This window comes from Formica exsecta, unplaced genomic scaffold, assembly GCF_003651465.1.
Source record: "Formica exsecta isolate Colony F162 unplaced genomic scaffold, ASM365146v1 scaffold80, whole genome shotgun sequence".
Lineage (NCBI taxonomy): Eukaryota > Metazoa > Arthropoda > Insecta > Hymenoptera > Formicidae > Formica > Formica exsecta.
In genome coordinates this window covers 1,860,250-1,878,117 of record NW_021853570.1, presented here as the reverse complement: position 1 = coordinate 1,878,117, position 17,868 = coordinate 1,860,250, and the positions used below count along the sequence as shown (strand labels likewise).

The following is a 17,868-nucleotide window of genomic DNA, read 5'->3' as shown; positions in this document are numbered from 1 at the left end:
GTTATTAACTGGTTTATTTCAAAACCTATGGAGCGAACTACAATCACTTTGATCTCATTTGAAAGATAATTTAATTCCGGACAAAAAGTTTCCTATAAACATGGGTCGAAAAATGCTTTCTTAAAAAAGTTAGCGCCCAAAAACCTCTAAAATCACGGTTATTTTTTACATTTTTACAAATATCAGGGAAAGTATGCGTCTTTTAACAAAAAGTACCGAAACAAAAGTTGTAGAGAATTAAATTATCTTTCAAATGAGATCAAAGTGATTGTAGTTCGCTCCATAGGTTTTCAAATAAATCAGTTTATAACCAATTTCAATAGTACCGAAAAGTGTTTAATCTTTGAAAAAAAATAAGAAAAATTTTTTAAGAAAATTATTTCGTTTTATATGCGCATATACATAAAAATACTTCAATTATAATTTATTATCGTTGTAGTATATATTAGAAAGACAAAACATCATGTGCAGCTAATAAAACATTAATAAATCCGTAACATTTCTCCGCATTTTTGATCCACAATGTGTTTAGCACGGATATGCACCAACCGGTCGATTTACCATGGTATCAAAAAGTGGATCTGGCCATGTAGTTCCGCCGACTCTAAAATGGATCTAGTTAGCGCCACTGTACCAGCTAGGAAAACGGTCTCATATGTTTAGGAATATTTTTGTAATGGGGAAATATAGGATGAAAAGAGAGATAGATTGGTGAAACTGTCTGGAATTTACAACGGACAGAGGAATGGATTATTCCACGTAATTTTACTGTCAATAATTGTAAAAAAAGCATTTTATATGATTTAATTACGTTGCACGATATTTCTCACGCACTTACTGACAGCAGTATGACAGACGCGAAGAGTTTAAAAGAAGCCATCGAGCAGTATCAGACTCAGGTATAGTAACAGTTTATGAAAATAATATTATTTCGGCATATAAATTAAATCTATTGTAATACTTTTTCTTTTACTTATAATTTTTCATTTTTATTTATCATAATCTTTATCTATTTACGTTTACATAATTACATATTTGCAGCTATCACAAGTAGACACAACGCTGTCTGCAACGCCAATAGGATCTGATAGAGATAACTTGCTCAGCCTAAAATCTGATATTGAGGAACTCATTTCTTTGACAAAAGAGAGTTTGCAAAATCTTGAAGGAGATAGTACAATAAATAAAAATAGAGATGACAATTCTGATGATAAAACAGAAAATTTATTGGATAAAGAATATGCCTTGTTCAAGGTCTGTTTTAAATATGATTACTAATTATTGACAAAATCAATATTTTATTATTTTTATTTCTTTCTTATGAGTGCAATTGTAAATCAGCTAAGAAAAGATTATACTATGAAGCATGACTTATCCTTATCATATAAGAGTTTGTTACAGCATATTTTTATAATTTTCAAATATTATTATTTTATATTTAATATGTAAAGTTATAAAACAAAGATAGAGAAAAAGAAGAAAGGGAAGGAGAGAGAGAGAGAAAAAGCTTTGATGCATAACTGTATTGTAAACATGTATTGCTTAAATCCATTAGGCAGAGCTTGAAAACTTTTCGGATGACAGTGAAAGTACAAAACTGGACAATACAACTACCGCAGCTTCCGGTAGCATTGAAGTCAGTATACAACTATTCTCTATGTCATAACAATGGCACAATTATACGGTGCAAGTTGATCTTGTAGGATGAATTGAAGGAGCTAGAGGGTATGAAATGCAAGGCCCCTTATGGTAGTACTTGGGGTGGTAGGGGTTACCATAATGCTATGGTATGTTCTGCTTATAAAAACAATGACGAGGCAATTAAAGATATCCATGATATTAAGGTATATTTGTGTTATTAATACTATCAATAATAATTTAGATCCTACAACATATATTTTTGCTTTTCTTTTAATTTTTAAACTTGGTTTATTATTAATCAGGTTCGAGTATTCTTTCTCAATCCAACGCACAAGGAAATGATTCCATGCCCATATTTTCTTGATGGCAGTTGCAAATTTTCTGATGAAAGTTGCCATTATTCCCATGGCGAAATTGTGCCATTTTCAAGTCTACAGGAATACAAGTATATTTTCTCTTAATCTACAAAATTTATTTATTATTTATACTTAATATTTATTTTGATATAACTTTTATGATTTGTAGGGAACCTGATTTTCATAGCATTAAAATGGGAAGCAGGGTATTAACTAAACAAAAAAACAATATATGGCATAGATCTGTGATTTTAAAATTACCTGAAAAAGATGGGGATGAGTATAGAATAAAGTTTGAAGCAAGTGGAAAAATCATGGAATCTAGGTTACAAGATCTTTTACCTCTTGGTAAGAATGTTTTAGATTAATTATATAGTATAATTTTCCACTTTCTCTATAATCTTGTAATAAAAAATGTTTATTATATATTTACAGACGACACAGACCTAGAAATGTCAGATACTTCTGATGATAGTGCTGATGATGATTCTGTCTGTAATTCATCATCATACTCGAATGACCAATTGATTCATAAATCTCTTTTAACATTACAACCTACTGAATCTTTAGGAAATTGGGAGAAGCATACACGTGGTATGGGTAGCAAATTAATGATGCAAATGGGTTATATAATTGGTACCGGTCTTGGAAAACGGGGTGATGGTAGAATAGAACCTGTTGAAGCCACAGTCTTGCCACCAAGAAAATCTTTAGGTTTGTTTAAATCTTTCAAAACTGTCATGCAATGCATTATTTATTTCATTTATTATTTATTTTATTTTTCAGATCACTGTATGGAATTGCGTGAAATTGCTGGTGGTGACAAAGATTTGTTCTCTGCGGAACGTAAAATGCGCAAGCAGCAACAAAAATTAGAGCAGCAAAGAGAAAGACAGTATCAAAGAGAAAAACAAAAAGAGGACAGAAATGTGTTTAACTTTATCAATAAAACATTAGGCGATAAACGTAAGTTGAAAAATAAGAACATGACGATGCATTTAAAGAATATAACCTATTATATATCCCCATTGAATATAATGAATATATATATTATTCAAGTATCATTAATATCTCTTGCAGCTAAAGATGACAACGCTGCTAGTAGCTCACAAAGTAAAGATAAACTAAAGATAGAATCAAATAGAAATCTAAATGTAGCCAGCTTTCAAGTTGCACAGACTATAAGTCATTTCGAGAAGGAATCATTAAAGCTCAAAGAATCATTGGCTAGGCATGCTAAGGGTAGCATACTTTACAATAATATTGTGATGAAATATGATGGGATACAGAAGGAGCTTACTAATTTAAGAGCTTCTGAGAAAAGTATTGTTGCCGAACAAAATCAAAGGAAGAATAAAGCTAAATTAACTATATTTTGATATCAAGATGGTAGCATGGATAAAATATACGTTAAACACATGTCTGTATATAAAGCGAATCTAAATATAATGTTTTATTAATATTTTTCCACCGTGTTGCTCTCATTACAATAGGCACAGCCAAAAATAAAAAAGCAGCATAATTTAGTTTTTAAAGCGAGGATTTTAAAGTTGTTTGAGACTAAAGAGATTCGATTGTACTCCACAAAATTGTCAAATTTATTAGGAGACTAAATTTCAGCAAGATTTCAGTAACGCAAGTAGCGATTCAAATTTCGCGCTATCTTAAGGCTCCAGAGTAGTCGCCGTGAAACCCGGAACACGAGTTCCAGGTTCCAGGTCCCAGCTCAAGCGTGCTAATGGTTGCAGTGCAACCGTTCCACCAGCCCGGCTGGCTGAGGTCACGTGACCAATACTGGCCAATCCCTGACCGCTACGTCATCACGACGTCATCGAATCGTCCGCCAAGGCGACGAGATAGCCGCTGCGTACACAACTCACAATGAACATGGCGACGATAGGTAAGGCTATGCCTTACACGTTATCGCAATTATTTGACAATGCTTTCGAGCTGTTCAACAGTATTAATAAATCACAAGAACCGACGAATAGTCCAAAAATACAGGTATTTATGATGATTTTAAAACTTTTTGCAATAATGAAACCAATCGATTTTAAAGTTGTTTGAGACTAAAGAGATTCGATTGTACTCCACAAAATTGTCAAATTTATTAGGAGACTAAATTTCAGCAAGATTTCAGTAACGCAAGTAGCGATTCAAATTTCGCGCTATCTTAAGGCTCCAGAGTAGTCGCCGTGAAACCCGGAACACGAGTTCCAGGTTCCAGGTCCCAGCTCAAGCGTGCTAATGGTTGCAGTGCAACCGTTCCACCAGCCCGGCTGGCTGAGGTCACGTGACCAATACTGGCCAATCCCTGACCGCTACGTCATCACGACGTCATCGAATCGTCCGCCAAGGCGACGAGATAGCCGCTGCGTACACAACTCACAATGAACATGGCGACGATAGGTAAGGCTATGCCTTACACGTTATCGCAATTATTTGACAATGCTTTCGAGCTGTTCAACAGTATTAATAAATCACAAGAACCGACGAATAGTCCAAAAATACAGGTATTTATGATGATTTTAAAACTTTTTGCAGTAATGAAACCAATCGCTCTAAACAATATTCTTATATACATATATATATAATATATTATACTTTATATTTTTAAATTAAGTCAAAAACTATGTGAAACTTTTTACCGCAATAATAACTATCTTTTTGTTTCTTTTCTTTGCTGTTTGTCATAGTCAGACATTAGGCAGACAATGCGTATGTTCGAAGATGCAACAAAACTGGTATCTGTAGTGAATATGTTTAGTGACAATGAAACTTTCGATGAGGTAGCTACAGAGAATATCAAGTATTTCTTACTACCAGCTCTGTTGGGCAAGCTCACCACCAAAATATGTGGCAGCGATGACAGAATGCACCTTGTTAAAGTAACAGAAATCTATTTTGTGGACTTTTTGAAACGGCTGAAAACATATGGTCTGACAGATGTCAAAATACCAAAGATTGATAATGACAAGAATGAAGCAGGAGATAATCAAAATAAATTGAAGGATGAATCTAGTATGTTGGAGGATATGGTTAGTTTCCTATTATTGTGCAATTGTTGCAAATTATACATTGTAGATAGTATATAATTATTCTAATAATATAATTCTGCTAATTTTAGGTAACTCGTAGAAATACAAAGTTACAAAGATATAAGCAAGAGAAAGATCTGGAATCTCGTTTGGATAGTTTAAAGAAAAATTTAGACAATCCAAATGTGGATGACGAGATAAAAAGAGAATACTTTGTTACTCTTCTAAGATTATATGCAGTTCAGATAGTAGAAGAATTGAATTTCTTGGAAACAGAGAAAACAATTTTGGAAAACATGAAAGAAATGGGACCAATGCATACTATGGCTTCCAAATCACATATGACTCAAAAGCGAAAACCAGCTCCAAAATTACAACCCATCATCATTACACGTGATGAGGTACAGAAAAAAGTCTTTGGGGCAGGTTATCCAAGTTTACCAGTCTTAACAGTTGAAGAGTTTTATGAACAAAGGGTCAGAGATGGAGAGTAAGCAAATATTATGCTTAATAAACATTTTTTTATTATTTTGCGAATTTGGCAAAAAGGTAAATAATAATATGCGATGTCGTTCTAGTTGGCCCGATCCGTCACAGCGTAATGCAACAAATTCTCGATGTCTGCAAGACACGATGAATAAAGAAATAAGCGCCAACGACGAGGAGAACGAAGCCATCTTGAAGGAAGATATGGAAGAGAAAGATGATCCCGAGCACCTCGAACAAGCGCGCGCAATGGATGAATATAAAGATATGCATCGTCGCGGATGGGGTAATCGTGCTAACAGAAGTTAAATTGAGGACATATTTAAGATTGTTGCATGTTACAATATTCTGTGTCTCGGGTACGTATTTACGTTGTCTTTTTTACGTTAGCATTCGAATATTGTAACTTTGTATCAAATAATGTTTTATTTGATTTATGCAAAGTTGCAGATCTAACAAAGTTTTTTGGCTAGTGATACGTATTTTGTTTTATGAGCAGAAGAAGGAAGAGGATGTTAATTTTTTAAAAAGAATAGTGTAATCATGTACATGTATATATCTATACCTTGATTATTAGTAAATCTAAACAAAGCTACATTTTTGTAATAAATTGAACAAGAATTTAATAATCTCCCTGCGATTAAAATAATTTTCGGCAAAATAAAAAATATATAGTTCTGTGCAAAACTATATATATTCCGATTTGTGTATATATAATAATATATAAGATTGTGTTGAGTGTGAATAGAGAAACGAGTCCTTTATCACAGAGTTCGATGTTATATGTATTGTACTGCAAACTCATCGAAACACAGGAATAAAATCATTAAGTAATTTATTATGTGAATACAATATAAATCCAAAGGAGAAGTTCTCCACACAGCCACGTCCTAGATTCCTCGAGTGTTCGGAAAATTGCGTCGCGGCGGCTTGCTCGCCTCGAGAATCTCGATTTCGACGTTAATGATTCATGAAGTTACTGTAATATATGCACGCGCGCGTGCACCGTCGCAGTTAAGCATCTGTGAATGGCCATCCCGATATAAACGCGTATCTTACCACACAAGGCTATTGCCTTTCCATGTATTCGCTTCGTAAGCAAAAATCCCTCTCTGTGTTCACGTTTATATGTGCGTGCAAATCGGTGAGATCGACAGTACCGTAAGCTGATATTGTACCGCGAACGATATTCATGCTCGATTAGGAATGTTTGATAAAGGTAAAGTCAATAAAGGCAAATGTAATTTTTTATACGATCATTATAGCGAGTTTTATTGCGTAATTATAGTTGTGGATTGTTTTTATATTAACGAGTTTTTGCATTAACTGATCGAGTTGCATTCCTCGCGCATACTTTTTCCCTTTTTTATTCAGATTGATTATGTCTCGCATTTTTTTTTTTTTCAGAGTTTTTTTATCATATTGCAGCGCTTACTCCATTTGATTCTCGGAATAAAAGAAAAATGTAATGGGAGATATGTAAGACGAAATAACGATAGATGTAATACATAAAGTTGTTAAAATAAGTGAGAAATGATATTTTAATATATTAAAATATAATTATATATATTATTAAATATTTTAATATATATGTGTAATAGTTTAATTATTTAATACATATATGTTTTTAGTGGAAATTTAACAGTACACTGTTATTTCGTCAGAAAATATTTTATTGTTAATAATTTGTAATATAAATTTGCATTGCATTGACGTATTATTAGGCAAAAAAGCAGATTTCGATAATGGCTCCGAAAAATTCGGCCACTTCTCTGCTCTAGCGATACGGAAGATGGCGTCAACCCTGAAATTGCCGCGGCGCAGGTGTCACTCGAGCTGAGCAAAAATGGCGTACACACATACTCACGCGTATATATATATGCTGTGTGTGCGCGCGCGCGCAGCAGGTTGCGGATACGCGTTCGTATAACTTTTTTGTGTTGCCATGTGTTTGTGCGCGCTCGGAGGACATGCAGCCGATTAGAGGCGCGTGAGCGTGTCTCGTGAAGAGTGCACGACGATCGCGCTGCGTATTCCCGCCCCCGCCACCGACGTGATGCGTGGTCGCGCGCAGAATACATTAAGACTTCTCGGAAGCGGCTAGCCTCGAAAAAATTGCATTCGAGTCTCGCGTGAACGGGCGAGCGGATCTCTTTACTGTAGATTGAAAGCGTGTGTCATTCGCGCAGCAGCGATTCGTCCTCTCTCTCTCTCTTTTTCTCTCTCTGTCTCGCTCCGTTTAAATCGCATTCTGCTGTATCTCGGAATACGGGATGAACCTGCACACGTCATTGAGTGCTCCCTGCAAAGGAATTCCGCTCGCGACGCGTGTATCCCATTCATGAAAAAGGCGTCGCAGTGTCAGCAGTGTTGATGTAAGTTGCAACGACGAATTGGGTTATGTTTCGCGATATATGAGTACCGTAAATGGCTGTACATATTTCGTGTTGTTTTGCGTTTTGCCGCGTAAGATACTTTTGTTATATATATGTATTCATATATATGTGTGTGTCGTATAGATGTGGAAGCTGCGTGTTTACATGCGCGCGCGTACACAAGACGCGCCGCTAAGTATGCCTATTATTATTCGAAAGAGAGAGAGACTGTGCGTTACGAATAAATTACAGACGACTTCGCACTTATCGCATTTTTACGCGTATATTCGATTATACGTTGAAGAGAAACGTTGGCTGTTTACGAGCGCGTTGGAAATCACACCTGTGTGAAAGAATTGTGTATATATACGTACGTGTGTGCGACTTTATTCAAGTTTGCTTAGTTTCTCTGTTTTATGGAATGTGATGAAACGACATTCGACGTATCATTCGAGAAAAATTTTCTAACGTGAATTATTGTTTGTACTCTCCAACTGCTAATTTTGAAAGTGAATATTCGGTAAAATTCCTTCGGTATAAATTTTGTATTTGATTCATCTTGTTTTTAAAACTTTCAATTTTGATATTAAAAATGACACGAATATTTGTCTCTATCTCTTAAAAAATAAAATTATGTATATAATTTGCTAAAACTATTTGTTGAATCAATAACAAACAAACAAAATGAAGATATGAGAAGTTAGAAACATTTTCCTCAAACATCTTTTTTTTTTACTTGCAAATTATTATATTTAAAGATCGAATTTTGAAAGTTTTATCAAAATTAGCGTCTTATAGAAAATTTATTATATGATTAGTAATAGCTATATATATATATTATACATATATTAAACAATACAATTTTCTTTATGCAGTTCCTAGAGTATTACTCCTAGAATAATACTCATAATAGAGATAATTTTATATTTGTAATATCATTTACCTATGTTGATCTTAATGTTATCTCTCTGAATCATTCAAGATTAGGCTAAGAAAGACACGAATAAGATATAAATGGGAACAAAGCTTCTGATATGATTAATACAATCTTTTTAGGTATCAAAGTAGGGACACATTGTCAGGAATTGTTATATGTTCCTAAAGATTCTTTAGAGTTGGTGAATAATATAAAAAGAGAAAGAAGAACGGAAACATGGATAGAGGACATGGTGCCACCTACACAGGAGGTGATAATCACCTACTCGAATACTGGGAGGAATATCAGAAAATGATAGAGGAGACAAAAATGTTGGATGATTATTTAGACGAAGAATGCAGTCCACGTAGTTATGATGGTTTGTATTATTATAATAATATATTTAAGTCATTACATATTCAAAAATATTAAAAGGTTTTTATATAAGAGATAACTTACAAGAAGTTGTTACATATTCTGTAATATATAATATATTAGAATATATGGAATGAATAGTTTTGTTATATTTTCTTTACAGAAGGGGAAGAAGAAGCTGAATGGTTACGTGCAGCAGGTTTAGGACAGTTGACAGAGGCGTGGAAAGCAGGCAGAGAAGTACAACCAGAAGAATTAGGCGCAGCTTTACGTCCTCTGTCACGAGCTCAGGCAGAAGCTGTGAAACGTCGCGTGAGATCGCTTAATCATACAGTTAAGCAACGTTTCAATCAGCGTCAGCGTGTTCGTAAACCAGACATTAGAGATGTCTTTAAGGATGTAGAGGTATGTTGATAAATTCATAAAGATGTTAAATACATAAATTACACATCTTTAATGTTCGAATTAATTTTTTTTAAATTAATATCAAATAAATATAATTTATTTAAAAAAAGTATTATTTATGTGTTAAATATATTTATATTTAAAGGTATCCAGTACCGGTACACGATCACGTAGCGCTACTCCTGACTCGTTGGATTCTATTCCAGGCGCTACACCAGAAAATGCATCACCTCCTTCACCTCCAACAGTTAATGTCATTGAAGATGCACATCAAAAGTAAGTATTGCAGTGTTTGATATAATTAATATCTCTTTATTTTTCCTTGCAGTATATCATTTATTTCTAATTATTTAAAGCGCTAGTGTACCGAGTTTCGTATCCATATTCCACCGAACGTCAAATGAGGGAAAAGCAACGGTTCGTAGAACACCAAGTGCTCCGCAAACAGTTCTCAACTCTGTACAAGTATCCACTCCAACCCCTGCTGCACCTGTACAAGAGATTTTCCGGAGGACCGGTAATTGGTCGCGAGGGGATGTCGCAAATGATTCTGGTATTACTACTTTTATACCTGCATTTAATAATTTAAAGATAATCAATAGTTTTATTCTGAAATGCAAAATATTGCATACTATATTACACAGAAGGGATTCAGCTGACCGGTTACCATAGATTGGGAACGATACACATTACCAGACCAGTTCAGAGACATAATAATGATGATCTCAGCAATGTAGCACATGCAGTACACATAAGTACCGAATCGATTAGAAAATTGGCCGTACCAAAGGAATCGACTCTTCGGTAATTTTAAAACAATTACTTATCTAATTATTGTCAAAACATTTTTTCCAATAGTCATCAATAATATACTATCTTAGACGAAGTGCGGGAAGTCATGCAACAGTAACTCGAAGTCACAGCAGTTTATATGGCTTAACTAGACCGGCGAATGAAAACCTAATAGCTCGTCCATTAAGTCGCACATCGTCGCACGGTCATCTCAGTTTCGAGGAAATGTGCAGAACCAATGAAGCTAAATCTCAATGGTCTTCCGACAATCTTGTAGCTGATGACGATTATGCTCGGCAAGATGTAGAATTATTATCACAACGAGATTTTACAAGATTGCAACCCCTTTTGTGGCTTGAGCTCACGGCGATTTTCGATAAATATAATATACCGCTCACGAGACGAAAACCCAATAAACGACGGAGAAAAAGTACGTAATATCAAGCAAGCATATTTTCACTCTTTCTGTATCAAAAATTGTCTTGTTATATATCCATTTATATTTGTAGCTGGAAATTTGTTTGGCGTTTCTTTATCGACGCTATTGCTCAGGGACAGTCAATTAACAAGTGAAGAAAATAACATACCATTAGTATTTCAAAAGATTCTTGATGAACTGACAAAACGTGGAGTAAAAGAAGAAGGTATTCTTCGTGTCGGAGGCCACAAGCAGAAAGTAAGAGAGAAAGTGTTTAATGGAAAATAATTATTAATTAAAATACTTAATAATAATTATTTACATATCATTATTAATTTTACAGGTGGAGATTATTTGTACAGAGCTAGAAACAGACTTTTATTGTAAGCCAAAAGAGATGGACAAATTGTTTAAATGTACTCCATGTCACGATTTATCAGCTGTTTTGAAAAGATTATTACGCGACTTGCCGCAACCTCTTCTCACTGTCGAATTGATTGACGCTTTCTATCAAAGTCATGGTTAGTGCAAATTATTTATCTTGTGCACTAAAGAAAAATTTAAAAAAATAATTTATTACATTTTTTATACAATTTTATACATAGGTGTAAAGAATCCCAATGACTTGATATACTCCCTTAATCTGCTGGTGCTATTGCTACCTGTCGAACATCGATGTACTTTAGAGGCATTATTGAATTTCTTGAAACTGATCATTGAAAATCAGGCATCAAATAAAATGTCAATACACAACGTGGCGATGATAGTGGCACCGTCGCTATTTCCACCCCGCTACATTCATCCTCGGGACCATACCGATCTGACTGCGCAAGTAAACATGGCTGCCATATGTTGTCAGGTAACGGAAGCTCTACTTAATAACGTCGACAAGTTATGGTATGTACCAACGGAACTTATAAATCAATTACGGAGACAGTCCGAGGTGGAGAGATATCGTAAGTACAAAAAGAAGTACTACTGATTAGATTCAGTTAACTTAAAGTTATTAACGCGTACGCGCAACCTCAAACTTTGTTATACTTCCATATTAGGTTATGTAATATATTAACAAATCAATTTTCATAAGAATTACTTAAAATGATTATTGAAGGCATTGATATAGCGCGTTGCGCATGTAATATTCTATTTAATGATGGTGCCTGTCTGCATATTGCGAAACCTTGCAGCGTTTTGTCTTTACTTTGTTAAGTATAAGATATTTAGGTTCATTAATGTTTTTAATGATTTTTTTATAATGCTCGTTAGTCAATTATGATATCATATTTCATCTCATTTATGATAACAATTGCTATCATGTATTATGTGTTTATTAGAATTTGTACATTTGTATGTGCAAATTGTGTTTTGTGATGCAATAATATATTTAATAAGAGATTTCCTCATTCCTTTGTTTGGTAAATTAAAAGTCACGTGTAATTTATATATAGGAACAAATTTCTATACAATGCAAGCTGAGAAATTTTATTTCTGGCAAGATTTTATATTACGACAAATTATTAAACTTGCATATTATAAATGTTATGTAAAAGATCAATTCATATTTAGCAACTCGGATATATTTATATTTTTGTGTGCTATAATTATCTAAATTTTTCTATTAATAATATTTATTTACATTGATTTATTTATATTGATTGATAGTATGCAGTACAGCAAGGTAAAATATGCAATAGTTATTCATATATTATGTATATGTTTGTGTAATATAATACAGGAAATTGCATTTCTCAGATACTATTATATCACAGTTTTTAATTTATTATATTGTTGATTATAATCTATGGAACCTCATTAGAATGATTATAATTTTGTCGATAGTTTTTCATTTAAATGATATCTCTTTCATTCAATGCAGAAGTTTAAAATCTATGCGAAAGTATAGCAGAATCAACTATCAGGTAATGTTTCAATTTATCATTATTAAATTCATTTATTACATTCTCGTTGAAGATGTCGAATGGTATTTATTATTCTGATTTCATACCACTGTGTCTTACTCAATGATGTCGATAATGTGTGCCTATAAATCTTATACCCGTTTGGGAAGACGAAAATCCATTATATATAAGGCGACGTTTATGTGAGATTTCTAATGGTATGTCCATTATTGTGACATACCGTTTACACAAGAATAATTATATTTACCATTCAATATGCCATATTATTATAAGACTCTGTATATATTATTTCGTAAATTGTTATATATTTGCATTAATAAAGTGCCAAAGAAAACAAATGTTGGGTGGATGTTCTCCAAAATATGTGTTATACAATCTATAAGTCTAGGTGCATATATACGAAATAGTATGGTACATATATATTTGTATATTACTAGGGGATATATCTTTTTTTTTTAGAACTCTTATTTAAAGCAAGTTGCTCTACGTCTTAAGGGTTTTTAAGATCTTCATCCTTTGCAGTGATGGTATCATTGGATGGTATGATGGTCGACTCTGTAAAATAAAAATGTTGAAATATGTGTGTAATTATTTCAGAGCTATAGTCTAGGATGGAGCAAAAGAGAATCTACATTTATTACCATTATCCTTCGATGATGATTCTTTTTCCGATTCTAAACCTTGATCCTTTGAATTCTCCTTTTCAGATGTTACCTGCATATAATTTAGAGAATCAGCGGTCATAATTATAGTCAATATAATTATTATTAATAAAATGCATACGAAATTCTTTCTCGAATATTTATATTAGCACCTGTTTTTGTGACTTATCCTGGTTTTGATCGAATCCGCTCGATGTAGTATGATGTATCGTAGTGCTATTTTTCTTTTCAGAATGTATATTGATAAGATCAGTTTCTCTCTTTGGACCTAAAATCGCAAGATATCAACACTAGAAAATAGTAAATTATTCTGAAATTATTCAATTCATGTTTAATATTATAAGTTTTCTTACATTGTAGTGTCTTCTTCTTGAAACCTGTGGAAAAAATGAATAATTATTTCTATTCGACTAAGAGATTATATTAAAATTTCGTATATATAACGTTGTTGTGAATTGTAAAATATAACATGTTAAATTAATTTAAAAGCGAAAATATATTCCAGTAAATCATAATCTCACTTACTATGCAATTCTTTAATAATCGTATCAAATTCTGTCAAATTTCCGTCATTGAATAGGTAAAGATTTTTACGACGATCGAAGCCGATAGAAGCCAGAGTGAGTAAGAATTCCCAGTTATCTTCTAATCCGATCGCAACAATACGATTGCCAATAGTCTTCATCTGAGCGAGAATTTCTAAATAGTACGACATGTAGTTTGCGTCGATGATAATGACTATCAAGGTAAATATAGTATAAGTAAAAATTATTATATTAATTAAATAAATGTATCTAGAAGATGTATTATATTCCTCTTTGTATCATTTTTCCATTTGATTTATTTACGTACATATCACGATTTTTCTTCCTTTATGCACCGATAATTGCTTATTCCAGGTATTAGAATGCAATTGGCGAGAGTTGTCCACTGCGTTCGATTTCTTTGTGACGGAATTAATCATTTGTAACGCCGCACAAGTGTCAGTTTGATTGAATGACAATTGAATCGGTAGATTCATGCTATACATTCCCATTTTGAGATTATAATTCATTCTAAAACATGATTAAAACGATGATGCGTATGTTCAGATCATACATAGATGATTGATAAGAAAAATATCTTTTCTCTGCTTATGCGATATAACTGATACAGCATATATTGAATGAATATAATTAATACATCGATACTTACGGAAAGATGTTTAGAATTTGTTCTGTAAAGCGCAACGATAAGGATTGCATTTTTTCATTCGCATGATCCACAATGAAGAAGTAACCGGCGCTTCTTTGTAGATCGTGATCTAATGATCTCACCATTCGTTTCGCGTAATCTTTCGATACTACAAGATATATTTTCAGTCTTACACGAAATATCTTTGCAATAAACGCGAAATTTATCTTTAAAATATGTCGAATAATTTGTACGAGTTAATTGTTAATTTTTTTTTAAATTCTTATTAGAGTTCGCCGAAATCTCTGAAAATTATTCATTACCGATACAGAGCGGAACTTCGAGCCAATTTTTCACGGTATTCCATCCGTGTTGATGCGTGCAAAATATCTTTCTTATTCCCATCGTCATAAATCCATCGTCGCAGCGTAATTCGCAGCGTTTGCCTTTCGGCGTGTCTTCGCATATCCAGCTGCCGTTATTTACGGGCGGTGTTACGTTGCACGCTGAAATGTGACGTGTGTCTTGTTACGTCGCGTTCGTTTGCGTGGAGAAAAAACGACGATATTTTTCGTGACACATAGTTTCTCTCGTACTTATCTTGCAGACGAACGGTTGTTTGTTGTCGCAATCGAGACCGTAGAAATGCGGTCTCACGTGATCGCTGCGGTCCAGATTTAGGCAAGTCGACGCGTGACCGGTATAACGATCGAGCTGTTCGTCGTTCATGTTCGTCCAGGGTGGAAATCCGAAGGAGTCCTTCCTATTCGCGATCCTACGACCGCTTTGTGTCCATTGCCACTCGTTCTTTTTAATCAAATTTCCTCCGATCCAAATGTGAGATATATCTGTAGGTAATGAAAGGAAAAATATGCAATCATATATGTATACGCGAAATAAACCATTGTCAGTTCTAATATTTTAATCGTATCTCTGAAATTTTTATCTAACAGCTTTAAAATCAAATAATTAACATACTTTGTTTCAGATTAATATGTAACGTGAACAATCACGGGCGATTTTCAACTTCGATTAGTCAGGAAACGAAGTGAAGACAAAGAATAGAATATAATTTTAATTCGAATTGTGTAATTATATCGATAGTATACCTTTAGGATGATCGCCCATGGCTTCAACGATCAGATTAGTGATGTTTATGTCATTTATGTGAGCAAGCACGCTACCCCGTTCGTTACAAAACGCGTTGCTCTCCTGCCAGGTCTTCTCCATCGGATAAATAACATAAATGCTATCATTGTACGTGAACTTTGTAGGCTCGTTTAGCCAATTGTTGAGCTCGTCTTTCGGATCTAAAGTAAGTGTCAAGAATGTGAATGATTTTTAGGACGCAATTATTTTTATGCTACGTAAAAGTTTTCACGAATGAAACTGACTTTTGCATTCAACGGCTCATTAAACGCGTTTGACTTATCACCGCGATTATCAATAAACAAGGTGAACGACCTTAATATATCTATAATACATGAACGTACATTCCTCGCATATAAAGTCGCGCTTGCGGTCGCATCGCGTCTCGATGAAGCTCGGCGTATTGTCCATGTGACGATCGAAGAGCAGGCATCCGTCGTTTCTTTCGGATCTACCGGATTGCCACGGCGGGTATCCGTTCTCATCTGTTGCAGGCTCCAAGCTCGTACCCGTGGACAACCATATCCATTGACCATAGGTATAATGCGCCCCGATCCAGACAGTCTCGAAGTCTTAATACGGAAAATGAGATTTTAATTGACAATTAATTATTTTTAGGCTTGAAAAATTTCTCTATAGAACTAGAGTAAAATCATTAATTGGCGCAAATTCTTTTACCTGGTCGTGCCTTCGTCATGATATTGGCGAGAATCTCAATGACATCAGAATTGCTCAGAATAGCTAATCTGGCGCCTAATAAACGGCAATATACCGCGGCTTCTTCCCAGGTAAATCTGGCGTGATAAAAAGTATACGTGTGTCGTTGTATCTGTACCCACTTGGAAGGTATGGGTTTTCCGACTCCCTCTTCAGGTCCTGTCGACAGAAATTGAAACATTTTATGTTCGATCAATATTTTTCGAAGTCGGAAGGATATATTTGAAATAAAATAGATAGGAAAAAGAAGTCGTGTTACTCCTTTCGCAGATAAATGACCGTTGCAGACGACAGTCTAGGTCGATGAAATTGGGGTGAGAATGAGCGCGACGGTCTATTGCCAGGCAGTTCTTCATCGGTCGCGATGGTTCCCTGGCCCAAGGCGGGTAGTCCTCTATATTTGGTTGTACAGGTATCTCGCTGTTTTTCCGCGATCCAACGCGATCGTACATCCACGACCACGTATTTCCCAGACGTCGTCCGCCGAGCCACGAATCTTCCTCAATTTCTAATCTCGAATAATCGCGGATAATTTATTTTAATAAACACGATATAATTTACAGAAATATTTGGATAATAGGATGTAGTATCAAATCACACCTATGTTAGAATCCGCTATCAACTCTGCAACTTTTGTGGCTTTTTCCAAGGTATCTAGGATAGCGAGCTTTGCGTTGTAATAACTGCAAAGCACTCGCGCTTCGTCCCAAGTCACTTGTTGAGAGAAGAAAAGATATTGCGTTTCGTTCAAATCGTAATATTCAACCATTGATTGAGGCTCGCTTTTACCTTTTTAAAATAATTATTTACTTAAAAAGGCAAGTTATACATGTTAACGGGATTATATTATATCGAAAAATAACTATAAGAATGTTAAATAATTAGTTTTTACTAGAATACGTACAATGTTTCTCAAATATTGCAGTGTTCCAATCGGCTCCTGTAGATATGACATCATATGAGACATTGTTATCTTATGAAATATTATGTGAGAAGGAAGAAAGGTCGAAAAAATTTAATTTCTTACTTGTTCCATGTACCTGATATTGCATTTCCATCGTGGATGTGACTAGAATTTATCGTTCATTTATTTTATATATGTATTAAAAATAATTGAATTGCAGGAAATTAATTTATATATATTCTAATGTTAAATTTACTGTTTGAATATTTTTTGTATATTTTGATAGAATTTTGCAGCAATACTCACTTGCACCTATTGCTACGACGGCGGCGATGAAAAGTAAAGTAGACATTATTGAAATTCTCGACGAATTTTCATTACCTATTCGAAAAACGATTTATCCATCACATCGACCTCGATAGTCGAATTGATCTAAGATCAGAAACTTTAACTTTTTTAATCCGCGCAATGTGTATTTCTGACTTTGCCTTCGCATTCCAGAGACCACTGTGCGGAATTATAATTTTACGTCGGGGAAACGC

General features: G+C 34.2%; 4 protein-coding genes across 11 annotated transcripts; 3 read left to right on the top strand and 1 right to left on the bottom strand.

The window, feature by feature from the left end:
• Positions 1-560: 560 nt before the first annotated feature.
• On the top strand, positions 561-3,460 carry LOC115244134 (zinc finger CCCH-type with G patch domain-containing protein). The gene is made up of 9 exons (XM_029821536.1): positions 561-899; positions 1,042-1,254; positions 1,556-1,636; positions 1,704-1,844; positions 1,944-2,086; positions 2,167-2,345; positions 2,433-2,711; positions 2,784-2,963; positions 3,078-3,460. Exons 1-9 carry the CDS (start codon positions 849-851, stop codon positions 3,374-3,376), a joined length of 1,566 nt encoding a protein of 521 aa, XP_029677396.1. The 5' UTR covers positions 561-848; the 3' UTR covers positions 3,377-3,460.
• Positions 3,461-3,861: 401 nt separating this feature from the next.
• Positions 3,862-6,359, top strand: LOC115244135 (immunoglobulin-binding protein 1b). 6 transcript variants are annotated; one of them, XR_003885324.1, is made up of 5 exons: positions 4,344-4,510; positions 4,694-5,035; positions 5,125-5,525; positions 5,614-5,880; positions 6,021-6,359. XR_003885324.1 is itself a non-coding variant. In XM_029821538.1 (4 exons), the coding sequence occupies exons 1-4, from the start codon at positions 3,879-3,881 to the stop codon at positions 5,828-5,830; spliced, it is 1,083 nt and encodes a 360-aa protein (XP_029677398.1). In that variant the 5' UTR covers positions 3,862-3,878; the 3' UTR covers positions 5,831-6,359. The 6 variants fall into 6 exon arrangements, 3 of the variants coding, with proteins under 3 accessions (XP_029677398.1, XP_029677397.1, XP_029677399.1); XR_003885322.1 differs by having other exon boundaries at positions 5,972-6,359; XR_003885323.1 differs by having other exon boundaries at positions 5,966-6,359.
• A 1,047-nt stretch (positions 6,360-7,406) lies between these two features.
• On the top strand, positions 7,407-13,059 carry LOC115244133 (rho GTPase-activating protein conundrum). Of its 3 annotated transcripts, XM_029821534.1 has the most exons (11): positions 7,407-7,896; positions 8,041-8,266; positions 8,953-9,191; positions 9,351-9,592; positions 9,738-9,868; positions 9,949-10,145; positions 10,237-10,396; positions 10,474-10,814; positions 10,894-11,060; positions 11,146-11,323; positions 11,408-13,059. In XM_029821534.1, the coding sequence occupies exons 3-11, from the start codon at positions 9,050-9,052 to the stop codon at positions 11,782-11,784; spliced, it is 1,935 nt and encodes a 644-aa protein (XP_029677394.1). In that variant the 5' UTR covers positions 7,407-7,896; positions 8,041-8,266; positions 8,953-9,049; the 3' UTR covers positions 11,785-13,059. The 3 variants fall into 3 exon arrangements, with proteins under 3 accessions (XP_029677394.1, XP_029677393.1, XP_029677395.1); XM_029821533.1 differs by lacking the exon at positions 8,041-8,266; XM_029821535.1 differs by lacking the exons at positions 7,407-7,896; positions 8,041-8,266 and adding an exon at positions 8,285-8,416.
• LOC115244137 lies at positions 12,448-17,295 on the bottom strand. Its single transcript, XM_029821540.1, has 14 exons — positions 17,023-17,295; positions 16,682-16,930; positions 16,384-16,581; positions 16,050-16,277; positions 15,666-15,866; positions 15,153-15,404; positions 14,880-15,062; positions 14,578-14,725; positions 14,236-14,438; positions 13,909-14,121; positions 13,737-13,760; positions 13,536-13,651; positions 13,363-13,435; positions 12,448-13,276 (listed from the first exon to the last, which is right to left on the bottom strand). The coding sequence occupies exons 1-14, from the start codon at positions 17,189-17,191 to the stop codon at positions 13,212-13,214; spliced, it is 2,322 nt and encodes a 773-aa protein (XP_029677400.1). The 5' UTR covers positions 17,192-17,295; the 3' UTR covers positions 12,448-13,211.
• Between the last annotated feature and the right edge of the window lie 573 nt (positions 17,296-17,868).

Bases quoted from the DNA above. Each gene is read 5' to 3' on its own strand.
- LOC115244133 (XM_029821533.1), top strand. From the start codon at position 9,050: ATGGATAGAGGACATGGTGCCACCTACACAGGAGGTGATAATCACCTA. The intron at 10,146-10,236 runs GTATTACTACTT...TATATTACACAG, and splicing joins GGATGTCGCAAATGATTCTG to AAGGGATTCAGCTGACCGGT. The intron at 11,061-11,145 runs GTAAGAGAGAAA...TTAATTTTACAG, and splicing joins TCGGAGGCCACAAGCAGAAA to GTGGAGATTATTTGTACAGA.
- LOC115244137 (XM_029821540.1), bottom strand. From the start codon at position 17,191: ATGGTTGAATATTACGATTTGAACGAAACGCAATATCTTTTCTTCTCT. The intron at 16,931-17,022 runs GTGTGATTTGAT...ATTCGAGATTAG, and splicing joins GATAGCGGATTCTAACATAG to AAATTGAGGAAGATTCGTGG. The intron at 13,652-13,736 runs GTAAGAAAACTT...TTGCGATTTTAG, and splicing joins CAAGAAGAAGACACTACAAT to GTCCAAAGAGAGAAACTGAT.
- LOC115244135 (XM_029821538.1), top strand. From the start codon at position 3,879: ATGAACATGGCGACGATAGGTAAGGCTATGCCTTACACGTTATCGCAA. The intron at 5,036-5,124 runs GTTAGTTTCCTA...TGCTAATTTTAG, and splicing joins CTAGTATGTTGGAGGATATG to GTAACTCGTAGAAATACAAA. The intron at 5,526-5,613 runs GTAAGCAAATAT...ATGTCGTTCTAG, and splicing joins CAAAGGGTCAGAGATGGAGA to TTGGCCCGATCCGTCACAGC.
- LOC115244134 (XM_029821536.1), top strand. From the start codon at position 849: ATGACAGACGCGAAGAGTTTAAAAGAAGCCATCGAGCAGTATCAGACT. The intron at 900-1,041 runs GTATAGTAACAG...ACATATTTGCAG, and splicing joins TCGAGCAGTATCAGACTCAG to CTATCACAAGTAGACACAAC. The intron at 1,255-1,555 runs GTCTGTTTTAAA...TAAATCCATTAG, and splicing joins AAGAATATGCCTTGTTCAAG to GCAGAGCTTGAAAACTTTTC.